Genomic DNA, 19107 nt, shown 5'->3' with positions numbered 1-19107 from the left:
AACCCCAAGGTGCTCAACACACCTGAAATTTGAAGAGGATCTTAACCATTATCCTCTGATCTAGAACTTTTCGAACCAACAGATAGGTCCCTAGATTTTGGTCCCGCCTCTAAGAGAACCTTACGCAATTATTTCGACAAGTACTTCGTACCATGTACTTCTGGACAGTAATAGGATGTTCTTCAAAAGTCTTACTACCCTATAGTGGATTAGATTCCCAACTTTTGCAATGAACTCGATCCCCTGGGAAGTATTTTGACGTTGTCTGTTCTTTGAAACGCAAAGTATTGTTTCAAACAGTTATGTCCTAAAACTTTAAGGCCAAATAAAAAATCCATCTATATCGATTTTAAAACTTTTCAGCCAAATTGCATGGAGTTTGAACGACCAGCTCACAGGCATCAGTTTTATATTACAGAATATCAAACGAAAGGTCGTTTCTCAGTACGATCTGCCTTAACACCATTTCACGTAACACCCTCTGATCACAATTGAACGACAGGCTACAATGGACGTTCATCCGCACTAACCCTTGACCTTACCATAAATACTGTACCTAACCAACGACCATTATACTTCTCAGTGTCATACTTACGGAATGGAAGATACCCAATGAACTTATGTCGGACGTTATAGCAAACCGTGATGAAAAACGATGTATTAAAGATAGGTTTGCTCGATAATATACGAGTTTAGACGTAGGAAAACCGGAAAAGGGGGTTGAGTTTGTTATCTGATTGGACGAAATACGAGGCGTAAAGAGTGAACCCAGGGTAAGTATAAGCAACAGCTCATAGTCTATATTTTTCTTTGCCCCCAATATAGGAAGAACATTTTTGCAATTGGAAATCGATAAACTCAACGAGGTCGGCCCTCGCCGCCGAATATGATGCGCAATTATTTGTAGCTACAATGCTACATGTAGCACCCGTGCACCACCGCGCTATCATCTGACACTCTTACTAAATGATATGGTTGAGAATTGGTGGTGTGATGACTCAATTCGGCATCAAGCGGTATAAGTGACACAAAAACATAAGGTTCGGAATTGACATGGATCAATGTATGTTTCGTTATCTTTCAAAACAGGCATACTTGGGTTTGGACAAACGGGCTTCCCAAAATGAATCCTATTTCCAGTCACTTTGAATTGTCACAAATGAAGTTTCATAAAAGATACTGCGTGGTAGAACCTATTTGATGGGCGATTTGAAATGAACTCTCAGCCATTTCATCTACGTTTCAGAGTGGGTTATCCTAACATCCAATTTGACCTCTAACGATCGGAATACTTTTTAGTTTTTCAGTTTTTAGACAAAGGCCCGAGGCCTGAAAATAAATGAGGCTTCCGAACAAAAGACTTCATTATTTTAAGCGTCTTTTTTTCATCGAATCTCCGTCCGTTCAAAAACACGTCGAGCTTCTCGCTACTCAATCCTGCAGAGAGTGTTAGAAGTTTTTAACGAAACTTTTTATTACAACACCAAGCAATTTTTTATACTACTACTACTACTACTTAGTTTTGGTTAGTTTTCCCTCACCAAATTAAATTTAATAATAACACGCGTAATTAACGCCTCGAGAAAGGAAATCGGAGCGAACCATAGGTTAATGAGAGTCAGTCTCCATTTTCAATTACTTGGCTCATTCCGGAGATGAGAGGGCAAACACTGAAGACGTAGGATGATGATACTGGCTTAAGACTCATTACCATTAACTTACGATCAAAATAACAATATTAGATTACCGTATATAAAAAAGCAGACATTCTGGACTTGGAGTTACCAAAAAGAATAGACAGCGGGCTAGGAGTACTTAGTTACGAATAGTTAAACATCGAGGTCTCAGGATATTAGACATTCTAGAATCTAGACTGAAGAAATAGACAGCGATAGTGTAGTGTTCAGGGTGATTCATTATCTCGTGGAGATAGAGGAACTAATAGACAAAAACATATTACTTAGTTTAGTTAAAACAACTTTGAAGTAGCTACGCAGTTCATGCAGTATACTCTTGGGTTACATTGTATTAATACAACCATAACTCTATAATATTCTCTATAAGTATCTGCCTGCCACAAGGACTTAGTATCGGCATTGTTCAGGCAATTGCAGCGCCATCTTCGTTTAAACATTCTCCTCCAAAAAAGAACAGAACAGAGTCATACAATGATTATTTTCTCGGTCGAGTCGTAGAAATTCGCAGTTAGGAGATGCAATCTACCCTTTTACAAAAAAAACGGGTACTCGTAGCATCTATCCTTTCTACCCATACTTACGAAGAGTATGATAGGGTTTCCTTGTAATAGAACTAATATTGTACAGCAAGTTGGAGGCCGAGCGCTAGTTTCCTTTGAATCTCAATGATGAAAACGTGCTTTTAGAGTTCAATTGCTAAATTCAAGGCACATTTTTATCGAAATCTTTACCCGCAAAACACTCAGAATGCTGCAGATTTCCGCCCAATGATTTAACACGGTTTCTCTTCCCCAACTATATATACATTAAGCCTTGGCTTCTTCCCTTGCAGTACATAAACACGAGAGGTCACGGCCTCTAACAAAATCAGTTGGGCGTTGACAGGAAATTGTCTGATTTCCGTCAACTGAAAACCAAATTTAAACAAAAGAGACTCGTTCTCCCCTATAGAAAATTCCACCATGTACTGTCAGTAACTACGGAGATTTAATATAAAATAACCCTACGCCTTAGTTTCGTACCCGCTGACATGTGACATTTAAAATTTAATTACAAAATCCCCGTTTTAGTCTATTTTTTCCTTTTTACCCTTTAAAGACAATGTATTTGTTGCTACTCGTAATTCGTAACTCTATAAAAATAGCAATTAGGCTTAAAGACATTATAAAGCACGGAGTCACGTGACCATGAGTGGCGTATAAACCCAACGGAAAATCCCTTCTAATAACCCACGTACATTCGGCGCACGATTCAGCATTAACCAAAATACCTTAACCCCGGGCAAACTCACGTTCCTAGAAAATACATTTAAAATTACAGAATGCCTGGTGAAAAATGCGCCAGGGCCATCTTGGAGCTCGCCAAGGCCTAAGTGGACGCTCGAACAAACGAATAAATATAAGATGTCGCTTTGTCGGTGGACTCAAAGCCATGCGAGGACATTAATAACGTGGATTCCCGCTGTAGGAGAGAAATATCTGTTTGCTACGTTCGCCACAGTTAGTTGACAATAAACACAAAGGTTACACCAATGGTAGATGTACGGGATACAGTCCACAATGTATATAGACTCTCGTGGTTTGGTTACAAATCCAAAGTATACGAAATACTAGAAGTATGTAAGGATTTATGGTGAAATTCATCTTGACAATGTAGAGTAAAAATGGTCGAATTCAACAAAGGAATTTTTAGGCCTAAACAAGTGGTTAATTTGAAAAAGTGATACTTTATCAAAGCGAAGGGAATCAATCAACTAGTTCGAACACTTTACCCTCCCTTTAAATTACCCTTCTCAAATCCACTATCATATATTTACACCCTGTACAGATAGAGTAGAACTAACTAATCTCGCTTTTATACTTGCAAGAATATGCCAACCAACTTGTACCTAACTTTTGGTATATTCACTTTGCATCATATATTTTCAAGTAAAATTTATTTCGTAAACCTTCTGATAAATTGGTCTTTCCTTTTGGGTTTCTTAAAAAAAAAAAAAAAAAGAAGAAAACACGGTCGAATAGAGCAAGGTCCGACTTTCGTAGCGGTAAATGCAGCGTGCTTTGTCGTAACATTGTTCTCAATTTCTTCCTCGTTTATTTTACCAAATCCGAGCTAGATGGGGGTTCACTCCAGTGGGATCAGGGACGAAAAATTGGCGACGTTTTTCTACCCTTCATTCTCTAGGGGATATTTATTTATTTTTCTTCTTTTTTTTTAATATTTCTTTTTTTCTCTTTGTCTCTGCTCCGGTAGGTGGACCCGAGTTCTTCTTGTCTTTGTGTTCGTCAATTAATCCGTGTTTTCAAAGTTTTTCTTTCTCGAGACTAACGTCAAATTTCGTCGTTTTTTTCGAGCCTGGGGAACAAAATATTTCACGGAATATATCGTGCGGTGAAAAATATTGTCCTACTCTCATTCTTGCGCTTCAGATAAAGACGCGACACTTTCGGCCCTTTTTAGACAAAAGTCCACGCGCACCAAATATTTGAACTCTTTTTAGTTTTTGGTGGGGTGGATTTAGTTTTTTCTCAAAGCGGATTACGTTCAGTGATGCCAGCCAGGTTTTGGGCTAGAAAATCGTGAAATTGGGCTTTACTTGAAAATCGGATGGCTTTGAATGATATAAGTTGGTTGATTTTAAGGGGTTTTTGGGCTGATTTCATTAATTTTGAGCTGGAATATTTATTTTTGGCAATATGGGTTAGATTTTGGGCTGGAATAAGTATTTGTTGGGCTGGAATAAGTATTTGCTGGGCTGGAATAAGTATTTATTGGGCTGGAATAAGTATTTTTTGGGCTGCAAATAAGTATTTTTGGGCTGCATTAAGTATTTGTTGGGCTGGAATAAGTATTTGTTGGGCTCGAATAAGTATTTTTTGGGCTGCAAATAAGTATTTTTTGGGCTGCAAATAAGTATTTTTTGGGCTGCAAATAAGTATTTTTTGGGCTGCAAATAAGTATTTTTTGGACTGCAAATAAGTATTTTTTGGGCTGCAATAAGTATTTGTTGGGCTGGAATAAGTATTTGTTGGGCTTCTTTGTTTTCTGAACAATGAATTGGGCTAGAGTTTAGAACTGAATTTGTTAGTCTATGCAGTAACAATTAGAATATATTTTGCGTGGGAAAAAATTGATGCAGCGTTGCATTCTGGGAATAAAACTGAGACAAGCGTATGGTGTGGATTCTATTCACCCATAATTCCTCGCTAAAACAAAAATCCCATTTAATTTCAGGTAAATTTGAAAGTTTTAAAACTTATTCTTTAAACCATCAGACTATTTTGTGACACGAACCAAATTCGCCAACTCCCTTAAAAATAGCCCATAGTGATCGAAACTAAAATATAGCTCTAATAGAGTAATGTTTATGGGCGATCAACTTTCAGTTTTGTTTTCCCCCAATTCGTGGAGCGCAACTTATGAGATATTTCATAGGAAATTTTCCATCGTTTATACGAGAGATAGAAAAGTTTATTTTGTATCATGCGTTAAATTCACCCCCGGGTTTCTAACGGCGAATTATGTCACATCCGTGAAATATTAGGTTTAACCGTAATTTGGCAGCTATTCCCCGCCATTTTTGATAGGCCGCGAAAACCCATGTACACGACTTAAGAGACCAGACGAAACGAGGAGGAAAAGTTTCTAGACAAAGGCTTAAAGCTTTTGGCTCGGGGGCCCCCGCCGAAATAATGTTTTTGTTTTTCCTGAAATTTTGATCAAAGTATGGAATGGGCCTTGAGCGCTATCTCTAAGTGGTTTTCAACCCTTTATAACGGACGTCCTTTTTATTTGGCGCGCGTTTGGAGAGTGTCAAGGAAAATATTGGATCGCCACCAAGGCTTAAGAACTTACCAAGGCCGTATTTTTATATCGCCTTCCAACTCGGTATATATTTAAAAGCATCGCCGCTTCTCTCTAGGATACCGGTCTAATTTTTATGCCTTTCGCGTTTTTAGACACTAAAATACTGTACTAACTGTCATTAAGGCTATATTTGTTGACATAATATTGACATAAATTTGAATACACTTTCCATTCGAAACTTCAGTTGTTGTTTAAATACGTCGCGTGGAAAGGATCAAATAACACGGAAGAAATATGTATAATAAATTGCAGACCCACGAAAATGGATGTAAAATTGAATTAATACGTTACTCAGTAGTTAAGAAAAAATTAACATCTAAATTAGTAATTAGTAATTACTGATAACAATAAAGATTTCTAAACACTTGAAAGCAATTTTAAACATCGTTTCTAATTTTACACATCTTTCATAGATTTTTCTGTAATTTACTATATACCTATTTTGTCCGTCGGCAGTATCGCAATCTTTTCAACACTGTAATGTAACTAAAATTTTAAATTGCGTATTTTTAAAAAAGGGGAACTCGAAAACGATCAAATGAATTTCTTCCCTCATTATATAGTATGCCTTATAAATTTGAAACGGAACATACTTACAGAGCAAACTAAATGAAAAATCATTAGAAAAAGGGGTCAAAAAGATACATTAACTCGGGGATTTCCAAGAACACAGGCCTCGGACGTTCCCTCGCGTTTGTACGCGGTAGAGAGACTAGATAAATTTTCCATTTTTCAGAGTGCAGCAGTCATATATCCATACACCACCACAACCCCAGGAAGTCCAGGAAAAATTTTACCCAATTTTAAAATTGAATATTTAGCCCTAGGGTAAAAGGGTTCTTCGTGTAATGTACTATTCACTTAAGAAAATTACAAGAAAAATTTCGGGTATTATCATAGCCCCGTTATGCCTAAGTATGGGTCTACGGACGGGCTTATAGTATACGCTAATGCAAAAAGAATTGTCATCTCAGTTTAAAAGTTTCTCCTCAAATAATAATAATAATAATAGCAACAGAATAGAGGTATGGTCTATTGTTATTTGTTGGAGAGAACAGTATAGGCTATCATTGTGTCCGTTTCCGGAATATCAATTACGACACCGGGAAACCCCCCTTCACCCTTTTTAGAGAGAATGCGTGGTCGTTTCCTTCGAACCCATACTTACGGGGAGTATGATAAGCTTATGATATAAAATATAATTTGAAATGACTGCCGGCCATATTGCGATGAAAAAAAGGAAATTTTTAAGACAGTTACGGTGAAATTCAATTAAACACCAACATATTAAATTTGTCTCTTATTTCTTTAGCATTTAAAGTTAATGCGAGAATAGAGTAAAATCTTGTCACACGAGCCTTCTGGATCTTAATTTTCTTTTAATAATTTCACGTGAATTCACTTTAAATTATCTCGATTGAGTGATTATCAAAAGAAAGCGATATCACACGCGATTAAATAGAAAGTTTTAAGCGTAACCTTTAAAGACACGCATTATTTGTAGACCTAATAGATTTTATTTTTATCAAAGTTCTAATATATAATAGACGAGTTTACTGTTCAATAATTTGTAGTTGTTTCAGAGCTCAAATATTTCACAACCATCATACATTCTTTACCAACCTTAATGGTAAAAATGGTCCCTAAACTTTCTAAAAAATCTTGAAATAGCGTGCGTTAAAGAGGAAGAACCAAATTTGCACGAACCATCAATATTTTCTCTAGAGAAAGCTGCTTCAATGCGAGTAAATATAAACTTTTAACACTTTGACACGCTCAACCCAAATTAAATGCTTATTTCGGAGAAAAATCCTCAATGTTTGATGATTAAAAGAGAGCTACAAAATGTTACAAATAACATCAGAATCAGACAAAGAATTATGCTGAAAATTCCTTTACTTAACTCTTGCGTGTGTTTGCAGCGATATAGACCTAGTGTTTTGCGAGAGGCTTTTGCCTGATTTCACGCGCTGATCTTATTTAAAAGGGAGGGTGAAATGGAAAATCAAGTAATTTTCCATGTCACCTTCCCTTCTAAGAACGTTCTTATGTCTGGTTTGATTGTGGCGTATTTGAATTCATTTTAAAGCTCCGAATATGTTTCCATTCTTAAAATATTACCTGAGCGTGAGAGAATGATATTAATCCAAACAACTGCGAAGATTAATAAAAACTTGTCACTATCATTGTACATCTCGTATTTGACGGGATAATTTTCCTCTACGAGCGATAGAGGAGTTTCTTCAACAATTTACTTTGATTTTTTTTTTCTACATGAAGAAATAATTTAACACACTTTGTTTTTAAAGACGTAACGGTAAAGCTCCGACCTACACAAACGCCGTGAACTATTACGAAACATTCCACCAAGTACTTATCAAAGCAACCGGAATACTTTTTCCTCATAAAAAGAGACAAAAACTAAAAAGTGTCACTTCATAATTGTAGAACTTTTAAAAGGAAGTAATTTCTAATTTCAATATTTATGTCCATATTAACGGTATAATCCTTTTTCTTTCATAACCTATAGTAGGGATAACATTCCAATCACTGACGTATTTCCGGTGGTTGTTTTATATTAAACATGTTTTTTCAAGGGAAAACAACTTTCCTTCGTAAGTATTAGTATTTCCACGTTCAATATTGAACTCGTCTTGAAACACTCACAAATTCATTTTAAAGTTAATTAATAAATAATTAGGGTACACCATGCACGGAGTCAGTAAGTTAATTAGAAATGGTCAAGGAAGGTATTTTTACAAGGTCCGGACATCGTTAAGCGCGGATGATGATAATGGACTGGAGTGACCATTTAAACCGCTCGCGACAAATTTTACTGACCGACTAGTCTCATAGAAGACGGTATACGATTCTCCGCGGGTTTTACTCCGCGTGTACTCTGGTTATACTCTGGTTTTACTCGCATTTACCCCCAGAGCATCCGGCTGGCTAGCGACCCACCGAACGTCTAGTCAATCGATGTTTCAAGGAGGGGGGGTTTGCACCGAGTAGCTCATAGATGGGCATTTTACCCAAAACCCCATCGCCATCTACTAAGGTCCTGATCAATAATTTCTTTCATTCCTTTTTTCCTTTTTTTTGGATGGATTTTCCTTCAGGTTTTTTTATTCCAAGGGTAGTTTTTTTAGACGAAAACCCTGGTTTAAAAAATGGGGGGAAGTATACCCCTAGAAAGGGGACTTACCCCTAACTGGGTACGGGGTGTATAGGTAGTAAGGCTTAGCATTTTTCATTCTTTATATTCTTTTCCTGGTGCTTTCTTACGGGGTGTTCCTTTTAAACTTTTTAAGCCTTGGCGCAATCAAAGGTTTTCAAAGGGATTTGGCTTCAGCCTTCAGATGATTCTAAATACGTAAAGTTTTAATTTCGTCTCAAATTTCAAAAGAATTTGGCGGGTTGTGGATTAGTTTATAGAAGTTGAAGGAAAATGTTAAATTGAATATAGGGTTGGTACTGGTAACTGTCAACACTTCTTACAAATCTTTGAATAACGTCCGTTCCGCTAACGTTAGACACCCGAAACTTTCAGAACATGAAATATGATTTTTTAGACGGAATTCACTATGTTTTCAGCTTTTTAACTCTTTTAAATTTTGCACAATATCCTATTTCCCAAATATCTTAGAGGACCCTAAATGTAAACAATCGCTGCTAAAATGAACACCATGACTCTAAATATTGAACATTGGACACAAATATGAACACCAGTGATAATCAAAGGGAAGGAATAAAAGAGGCCCTTGGAAAAAAAGCTACCGATACGTAGGGCCTGAATTCATGCACCTAGGCCTATATTTGGACTCGATTGAAAAATTTTAGAAATTTTCAGGGGATAGTATAAAGTTACATGACTAACTTGTTCAAAAACACATTCTTTTTTTACATGGACTTTTCTTTGGTATTATACTTTAATTCTACCCTATACTATAGCTAGGCCTTGGCTTCTCTTCTTTTAGGGGGGGCGAAGGTTTTATCGGCCGTCTTCTTTACATATTAAAAGAGGCTTAAAACTGGTCTACAGGTTTCGCTTTTTTCTTTCTTTCTATAACCGAGTATTATCTTTCCCCAATTGTTTTGTAAAGAATTCACTTCCTTACAGAAATAAAACATTCCATTATTGGATAAGCTGCTCCTAAACAGGATTAAGTTGAACACGGCGTCGTCGTAAAGGCTCAGATATCTTAAAATCCTTTAGAAGCTCCCACTCTATAAATTAAAATAAGAAAGTTCCAGCTTATCTGTCTTTCTTTTTATAACGCTCAGAGCCGCTAACTTGAATATTAACGAAATATTCGTTGTCATGGTAGAGAAATTCGAAACCAGGACAAACCGCTAACAAAAAAACCTTAAAATTAAATCTGTCTCTATAGGTATGTCAGTCGAAGTCCCAGGCTGCCCAAACACTATACAGAAAACAGTAACTAATATTTCAGGAGGCGAATTTATTTAAAATTTATTATCCTATAGACTCCTTAAATGTATATTATTATTAAGAGTAAAAGTTTGAATATTTCTTCAGATTAATGCACTTCTGTTAAGATGGTTTTAAAAATCCATTTTTTTCCTTCTTTTCTTATCTGATGTTATATATTTTTTAGTTAATGGAGTTTTATGGTAGATTTTAAGATCCTTTAGATAAATAAATGTACGCTTTATAATACTAAATATATATAAATATAAGCTTAGGGAATATTTTTATAGCGGAAACATTTCTTAAAAACGACCGAAAGATTCTCGTCGCATCTTAACATCATCTTACACAGAAGGTTATAACGTCCGAAGTAAATATCTACTTAATATACAGCGCTTCCTTGTTACTTTTTAAAAAAATTTAAAGTGCCAACTTCCAGGGGTAAAACTCGTAATGTATTTCCTATGGGCCCCTGTAAAGCATTTACCCGCAATACACCGGTGTATTCGTATCTTCCTTATTTTTTGACCGATTATGTCGTTTTTGGGCTTGTTTTGAAGTCTAAATTACCTTCTATACCAATCTATCTTGATATATTCAAACGCACGTGGTCTATTAGTCAGAATTCGTAGATATATAGGCTGCAATATTTATTCAGTGTATAAATATAGCATTTTTCTTAGAAATAATTTTTTAAACCTTATTCCCTTTCGCCAGTAGTTAGGCTTATCTCCGGCTTGGTGGAGAGGAGAGTAACGAAAAAAAAACATGTCTGTCGTCTGCTACAGTACATATTTTAGGCCTTTGTAGCAGACGACAGAAGAATTTCTTCCCGATATAAGCCTAACTTCCGGCGTTATAGGGAATAAGTTGGATTACCAAGACTAATTATACGATTTTCCATTAATTCTCTTTGAACTCGCACCAATCTTATCAACACTTATACTTCTAGAATAATGAACTTCTAACTTAGTTTATAGATGTCGTACACAAATATTAAGAGTATAAGTTGGTTGGTACGAGCGGAAACTTTTGGTGGAAGAAAAGCTTCGGGGAAAGGAAGCAAAATTACGTAAACTCGCTGACGAAGCTGGCTGACTCTAAAGAGATATTCAGCTCAAAAGTATGGCGTGCTCTCATAAATTTTAAAGGAGCTAAAAGGGCCCTACATCTATACAGTACGGGTTTCAAATAAGATGGAGCGCAAGAAGCTCTTGTCCATCGGCGATATTAATGCTTTCGAAGACAAATAAAAGTAAAAGGAAGTGAATTAACAGGCTCAAGGAGAGACCTTAGGTCGTAGTTCACCTTGTAACGGAGTCAATGAAAAACATTTTCCGCTAATGGCCTCAAAAGACTAATTAAATTAAATTTTCGTCGAGGTTAAATTAAAAATGATAACATCTTATTAAAGTAGATTGGTCGGCCAAAGAATCTAGAAAAAATGAACTCAACGATTTATTGGGCTCACTATTTTCAATTTTCATCTCCATTTGGTATAACAAACCGGCGTATATTGCTAGTTATATTTACAGGGTGGAAACCTTCTCCAGTGACCAGTCATTTTGTTCGCCAATACTCAAAATGTAATTTCTGCACTATAGTACATGGCAGTAAATTCCCAAAGTTGAAATTATCCCCGAATAAGGCGCAAAGAAACGTATCTGGACCAGATTACCACCCTGTTTAACATAATCTATATATATATATATATAGTTTAGGATGGCAATGGGTGCTCATCTTATTCCGGGAACGAGTTCGGGTTAGAAAGGTATTTGATCAATAGGACGTTTATGTTCTTTTCTTGGTTTTTTTTGGGGATCTAGGTTCTTGACGAAATGTTCTTCATGCCCCAAAAAATTCGACAATGTTCAAGCCCTACTCGAGAAAGTTGCGAGTGGAAATAAAGAAAAAGTGGGGGAGATGAGAGGGGTTGGATAATCTGCTTAGAAAAAAGAAGAACAAGAGATAAAACGAAACAAGCGAGAACCTGGCGGACCGTTCAAGAAATACACTATGGCTATAGAATATATACGTATATATATATATATAGACTGGAAATGGTATACGCTGTCTTTTCGACCCACTGAACCTACACATTTTGAGTCGCGTACGCTTTTTGAACCTAACGCGTCACTCTAAGATATATTTCCCGGAATTTGACGATCTTACGTTCTTTTTGGAGCAGAAAAAATCATGATGTTTTTGCGTGAAATTATCTTTGAGCCTTCGGAGAATTTCTTTAATTTTCTATATTTATTTTAGTTGAAATTTTCCTCGGGTTTATAAAATACATTTCCAGGAATTTTGGGAGCTCAAAACTTTTAAAACTTCATAATTTCATAAGATATTTTGGCCAAAAGTTTATCACTGGTTACTGAGAGCTTGTCATGAAGTGACGTATGTCATAGATGCTAGTAAAGCTACATCTGGTGAGGAGCTGCTGTCAAAGGCTCAGTACAGACTAAATAGGACTAGATGGACTGCTAAATTAACCACCGAGTGTAGTACTTCAATTCTCGCTTCCGTCGTTCTCGAACTAACTCGAGCTGTACAAGTCTCTCGCATTATTAACTAGTATAGGTAGTGTCATACTTACGGAACATATCACTTATAAACTTATGCCTACATTCAAAACATTTCGTAACAACCTACGCATTAAAAATATACTAAATCCAACGGCGAATTTCTTACTTAACCTAGCGAGTAGAAAAAGGACAAAACTTGACATATGACATTTTGACCCATGGGGAAACCTCAAAGGCATATATATATATTTTATACATTCTATACTGTATAAAAAAATCTACAAGTACCAGGTGGTAAAAAAATACCAAACAAAAAAAAAACCATTTTTCCATACATAGCATGCCATCGCTCTTATAAGCAAGTCGGTCAAAAAAACAAAGATTTAGGTTATACCATAGCCCGTATCCGTACTAAACACATAGTTATTTGAAGTAATGGTTAAATCAAGCTACAAAATGTTAAAAGTTATATTTCTTTTTCATATATTTTATAATAGATCATACTATTTAATATTGTAGATGAAAATACGGTTTAAACTAGAAAAATTAATTATATCATAAGTTTATAAGATATATTTTCCATAAGTATGACACTACCTATACTTCGTGATTCTAGAGACTTACAGCTCAAGGTACTTCGATAAAGACAATAGAGAATTGAAGTCCTATACTCGGTAGTTAATTTTGCAGTCCATCTAGTCCTATTTAGTCTGTACTAAGCCTTTGACAGCAGTGCCTCATCAGGCAGCGCTTTACCTCAAATCTATGACCCACCCCCCTCACTTCATGACAAGCTCAAGTTTGTAACCACTAACCAGTGACAAACTTATGGAACATCATCTTATGAACTTATGATTATACTAAATAAAAATAGGACAATTCTAACCATTTAAATTACCCTCAATTACCAGCGTGTAGCTAGAGGGTCAGGCTGGCACTTAGGGAGCGTAATTCAAACCATTATTTCTAGAAACCCTGGTTATGAGTGGGTTTCTTTTCTTGGGATGCAGCAGTAGCGAGGCAATGCGCGCGGGAATTCCCTTGGGACTTAAACAAGATGAAGATAGATGCGATTTTAAATTACTACAGGATTTCCTTTCGGGCCAAGCGTCTTAGTTTTCGATTCTTTGCCCGCGAGTCGGAGCTACACTATTCCAAGTTCTCCGCATCCCTCTCTGATCTCACTCACTCATGGATGAAGCGGCTAGCATCATCTACGGAAGCTGAAGAGCTAGCTAGGAGAGAGGGGATCGCGTTCGAGGATCGAGAAAAGGTTTTTATCGGCCTTTTAATGGCTTGATCTTTTGAACTTTGTACGAATGTATATATACTACAACTTTTGATCTTTCTTATTGCTCTCAGGAAGCGGAGGTTTCTTCTTTTTTTCCAACGTGCGTATGTGTGCTCGGTGTACGAATTCACCTTACTTAAACGTAATGGTTCGAATTTGAATTTAAATTAGATTTTTTCTTACCATTAAAAAACGATTGCCAAAAGTTAATTTCCTATTAAAATAATGATGTTCGTAATGTTTGCTCTCGGTTATTAACACTATGAATTTAGCTAATTTTAACTTTCGTTAATATATTTTAATTATTTAGTTAATTTTGGTTAAGCGGTAGATAGTTTACACGCATGGAGGATTCATCCCACTTACACCAGGAGGCCGGGCTACCCACAGGACAGAAACCAGTCCTCCAGGTAGTCTTTCCTCCTGGTGTAAATGGTATGAATCCTCCATGTGTTTAAAACAACCTATAAGAAAACAGTTCAACTTTTGGGAACCAAAATTGACGGCACAAACCCAAACTTGTTCTTAACGTAACTAGCGCCAAATTTCCCTTATTACCATTAAACCTAGTGAGAGAAAAATGAAACCGAACCTCATCACTCCAAATTCAAGAAATATCCTAGACCATATATTTTAAATTAGTATTTTTAAAACTCTTAACACGTATAGCTAGCTTCAGAATGAAAAATTACTTCCTGACGATAAATGTTTACTTTTAATTTTCGTCGAGTCCAATCAAAAATGTCGATTTTAGATCGCGTGACTCGACAAATTTAAATGAGATGGAAAATTTCTCGTCGCATATCTATCGAGCGCGGGGGGTTTTCGTTTTCATCTTTTGGAATTTAAACTTAAGAGAGTTAAAATTAGAAAATGGTGCCAAGGCTTAAGAAACGAATATTTTCCAATCGACGACGTACAGTAGATTCTCGGGAATTTCTCACTACCTCATTTGAATATTAAAGAGGGTAAAAGGGAAAGATGAACGCAACGACTAATGACCATCGAGTCATTTCGAGGAGACAACGCGAAACCCGCGCGCGGCCTTAAAGAGAAAGCTAAGGGAATTTTGGGAAAACTAAACAATTTTCCTTACGTAAATGTTGGATTTTCCCTTTCTCTCTCTCTCTCTCTCTCGACTTTAAGTGTGCCCGAATTAAGATTTTTCAAGTTTTCCAAAGTCATTAATCACGTATTTAATAGCTAAGGTACAAATTGAATTCGACTAGCCACCAGAATTTTAGCGAAATGAGGTCAGGTCAACGGATAAATCTATGGATATAAAAATCACTTAGGAGGTTGTCAGTCTGTTTCTTCTTTCAATAATTTTTAACCTACTTCCTGAGCTATTAGGTAAAAGGTTGAAATTTGGTAAGATGCTAATAATGATATAAAAAATTCGGGTTGGTGGCAAACTTTTGAAGTTGAATAAGAGTTTCGCTATACCTTTTGAAAGACGGGTCCCTTCGCCGCTATTTTAAAATAATTTCCAAAAGTTGTTGAAATTCGTATCAATTGATTGAAACTTTGGGAAACTAGAGTCGCTTATTTAATTCAAAAAGTTGGGTGTAAAGGTTCGAACTAATCCTACTAAATTTCTCTATATTCCTCCAGTATTTAAAGGGATAAAACCCAGCGGGATTGAAACTTTCCAAAACTTCTAAACTCTAATAGATTTTTGGCGCAAAATAATCCAAACTCCGTACGTATACATCGAGTTCTAATTATCAAAATAAGGACCGTAGACAATTAAACTTTCGTTTCTAATTGAAAAGTAGACCAAATTAGACCTCGTTTCCAAATCGAAGTAAATTTAATTTAAAAGAGAAAGTAGCTTTTAGTTTGGTCTATACCTAAAGGTTTTTCAAAGTTAAATAATTAAGAATATGAAATTTGCTGATGGCAAGCTACAGTTTTGATAAAGTATAAATCATTTAGACTAAAGATAAATAATTTACTCTCTCTCTCCCTCTCTCTCTCTCTCACTCTCTCGGGGCATCAGCATTTATAATGCATAAAACAGAAATTTCTAAAGTAGACTGTTTTAGTTTTTTAAAACTGTCCAAACGTCAAGGTGTTCGCCTGTATTTCGAGCTAGAAAACAAAAGAGGAAATAGATTCTGGGCGTTAGACAAGCCCCTCCCATTGGCTATACGTAAGAGATCCTATCCCGTCACCAGAGACGCGAGAAAGAAAATAATAAAAACGAACCCAAAAAAGAAAAAATTTGCCGGAGTTAGCCCAAAGAAAATAGGAAGCGAAAATCTAGAATGTCTTATTCCGGAGCCCCAACTGCAACCCTACTTTACTCTAGAGGTAAAGGTGAAGCGGAGTGATACTTATCACCCTGTCGCGCGTTAACAAAGACTATAAAGTAAAGAAAACGTAATGTTTTCGTTCGTTAAGTTTTCAACAATAGAAGGTTGTTTCCGTCTTGCAGGAATTAAATCAGGCGTGTATTAATTTTTGGTTTGAAGAAGAAACATTGAAATTGAAGATGGCGCTCCAGTCTCTTTAGTTTCTCTGGCATGTAAGACCCATACTTAGGCGTTATAGGGTTATAGCGCTGGCTAGTTCTACGTAGCAGAGTTTTGTCGTAAACCATATGATAGGTTAGGCAAACTGCGCCAGATTCGGGATAGAGTTAAGCCTAGGTTTCGACTATTTTCTCGAAAGGCTTTGCCCGTTCACTGGGGCTACTAAAGAAATATTATACGGCTGTCAAGTCGGTACCCCTTAAGGCCATAGGTATAGAGAATAGCTCCGAGAAACTGGACAGTCCTAGGCTAGCAACGACCAACGATAGATGCCGTTCGCGTCGGTGCCCTCCTTTTCGCTCACCATATTAAAAGGCAGCGCCAAAATGACAAAACAAAACACCCTTACACGTCATAAATTATAAAGACACTCCTCTCAGGACAAGAAGAAAGCTCGGCTCTGAATGCACGCTTCTTCTTTTTTGGATTTTATAGCAATTTTGGGACAAAAATGTCTCAAGTGACATTAAAATTAGTACGTAATCTTTTTATAACATTTTTTCATCACGTTGCAGCGGTTACCCCTAAGGAAAGACACCGTTTCAAAGACAATTCGTTATTCTTTCCCCTCAAATAATGTAACAAGGTCCAAAATTCACTCTCCAGGGTTTTCATTTATTTATATCAAGAGTATATTAAACAATAAAATTGTATTTCTGGGATTCGCCTCAGAATTACTTTTCCAATTGCATTCAGACGTTACCAGAAGCTACTTAATTTTAACCTGAGAAGTATAAGACTCGTATTGGGAACAAATACAGTCGGTCCGTTTTGTTTAATAGATGCCATCAAAGCGTCATCTAGAGTGCATTTGCGTTTTGAAATAAGGACAGACTTATTTTTTAATACACGCTCTTGAGCATAAATAAATAAAATACCCTGAAATTTTCTTTCACCATTAATATTCATTCGTGAGTTTCAGTTTCGGTAAAATTTCTAAATTTGGACTTGAGACATTTTAGCACCGAGATAATGGTACGTATTATATAAAGCTACAAAAGGTAGTGTAGACGGTGGGTATAAAATGGAACCCTAGTCCCGAGGATGGAAAATTGGAAATGCGGTTCGGTGTGTCTCTTTAAAGGTGGGTGGGCAGACGGGTGGGCGTATGAAAAAGAAGTGGACGGACGGACGAACTCTAAGATAAAGTTGGGAAAAACTGTCGATTTCTTAAAGGTGCTAGGCGACACGATGTTCTTTCTCTTTGACAGAACTGTCCGGAAGTAATTCCCTTAGGGGACAACGAGGAACGAAGGAACCAGAGAACCAAGACCCCTTCCCCCCCCCCCAACCCGGCCCAGCTCCTTGTAACACACGTTGCTCGACAAGGATTTATAGATTGCCAAAAGTTAGAATGATAAACGATATATGAACCCTAATCTGTACACCTGGATACCGAGAAAAGTTGATTCTTGTTCCGAACTAAGGTCAAATTTCCAAGAAGCATCGTCATGTTCCTGGATCTTACAGGGAATACTGGGTACTCGCAATGGGAGATCAGGGTTCAAATATATCAAGGTCATTCTTCGGCTTAGGCATAGGAGGGGACGTATGGGACCTGTACTTTTTAAATCTTTACCTTGGTTATGTAAAATAATCATTTAATTAAGCTTTTGTCCTAAAATTAATCTTAAAACGCAATTATTGCATGGAAAAGAGTAATTAACTTGACTTGGCAAAGGCTTAGTGTTTCCCTATATAAAACTAAATAGAAGCTTATAAACTTCAGAATTTCGAGAAACGTTAAATCTTAATCACCTGGAAAATAAGGAGAGCTTAAAACTAGCAACTTTCTAAAAGTAGTTTGCTGGATAATGTGGTTTAAAAACCCATAATTAGCGTGTCTCGTTAGAATTAAAAAGATTTTGAAGCCAAAAGTTACCTAATTTTTCATTTGTTCCTAACGCAATTATTAGGGTTCGTTGGACATTAGTCGCTAGTTCACACGACCCTAGAAAGGCAGGGTGTTGTCCCCGCATTAGCAGCGGCGCAGTCCGAAATAATCGTATTTCAAAATCATTACTCTTAATTGGATTTGTTGAGTCACTGGCGCAAGCTGTTTTGATTATAGTCATTAAGATACTCTGGCAAAAACCACACCCGACATTGGTTCATTTTCTTTTCCCTTAAGTTTTAGCACGACAACTTGCCAAAGAGCCATCCGTACCTACCTTTTCGTTCTAATTTCCCGATGATTGAAGACATTTATCATACAATATTACAAGCTAAGCCTTTGCCCCGAGGCTTTTTCAGGCTTGAACCAGTTGATTCAAGCGCTCTTACAATCAGTTTTCATAAAAGAAACCCACCACCTAACCTATTGAAATTGGGTGGCTTACCCAGCACCGCGGGCCACGTTGATTATGAAGAGACCAAGGGTTAGGGAAATAATTATATTTGAAGAGATATTTCGCCTGAAAAAAAAAACATAAAATCAAATGTTTTAATTATTATCTATTTATTTATTTATTCATTCATTCATTTGTCTAAAATCATTTTCATTAATTTCATTTGGCTTTGAGTAGTACTATTTTCTTCTGGTAGTACTTACAGTTGTTGATGAAAATCCACAGGTCTTGACTGATGCGGATTCACTTTGATTTAGCTCCCAATCCTGTTTAGGTAACAACATACTATTACCAACAGTTAACTAACATTATAATCTCTTAATTACTCTAAAATACCTTACAATAAAACACATTTAACAATAAATATTTGCTAACATGTAGGCAAAGTCATTACGCGTTATACAGTA

General features: G+C 36.5%; 1 protein-coding gene across 3 annotated transcripts in view; it reads right to left on the bottom strand.

The window, feature by feature from the left end:
* LOC149705118 (adhesion molecule nephrin-like) overlaps nt 1-18968 on the bottom strand; it is a 50677-nt gene extending 31709 nt beyond the window's left edge. The window contains exons 1-2 of one of the 3 annotated variants that reach the window (XM_089865309.1): nt 18904-18968; nt 18692-18766 (exon numbers count right to left, since the gene is read on the bottom strand). Coding sequence is in view for 1 of the 3 variants with exons in the window: in XM_089865307.1 (XP_089721433.1) it covers nt 7686-7758 (73 nt within the window). In the remaining 2 variants the exon portion in view is untranslated. Of the gene's footprint in view, nt 1-22; nt 1874-7685; nt 8581-18691; nt 18767-18903 lie in introns of those variants that run through there. The other 2 variants (XM_089865307.1, XM_089865308.1) reach the window with 2 other exon arrangements.
* Nucleotides 18969-19107: the final 139 nt, after the last annotated feature.

The sequence above is a fragment of the Phalangium opilio genome, unplaced genomic scaffold, assembly GCF_054372755.1.
Source record: "Phalangium opilio isolate 3A_F unplaced genomic scaffold, DU_Popi_V2 ptg000014l_1, whole genome shotgun sequence".
In the NCBI taxonomy this organism is placed as follows: domain Eukaryota; kingdom Metazoa; phylum Arthropoda; class Arachnida; order Opiliones; family Phalangiidae; genus Phalangium; species Phalangium opilio.
The sequence above is the reverse complement of the archived record's forward strand: the minus strand, read 5'-3'. Positions and strand labels throughout refer to the sequence as shown.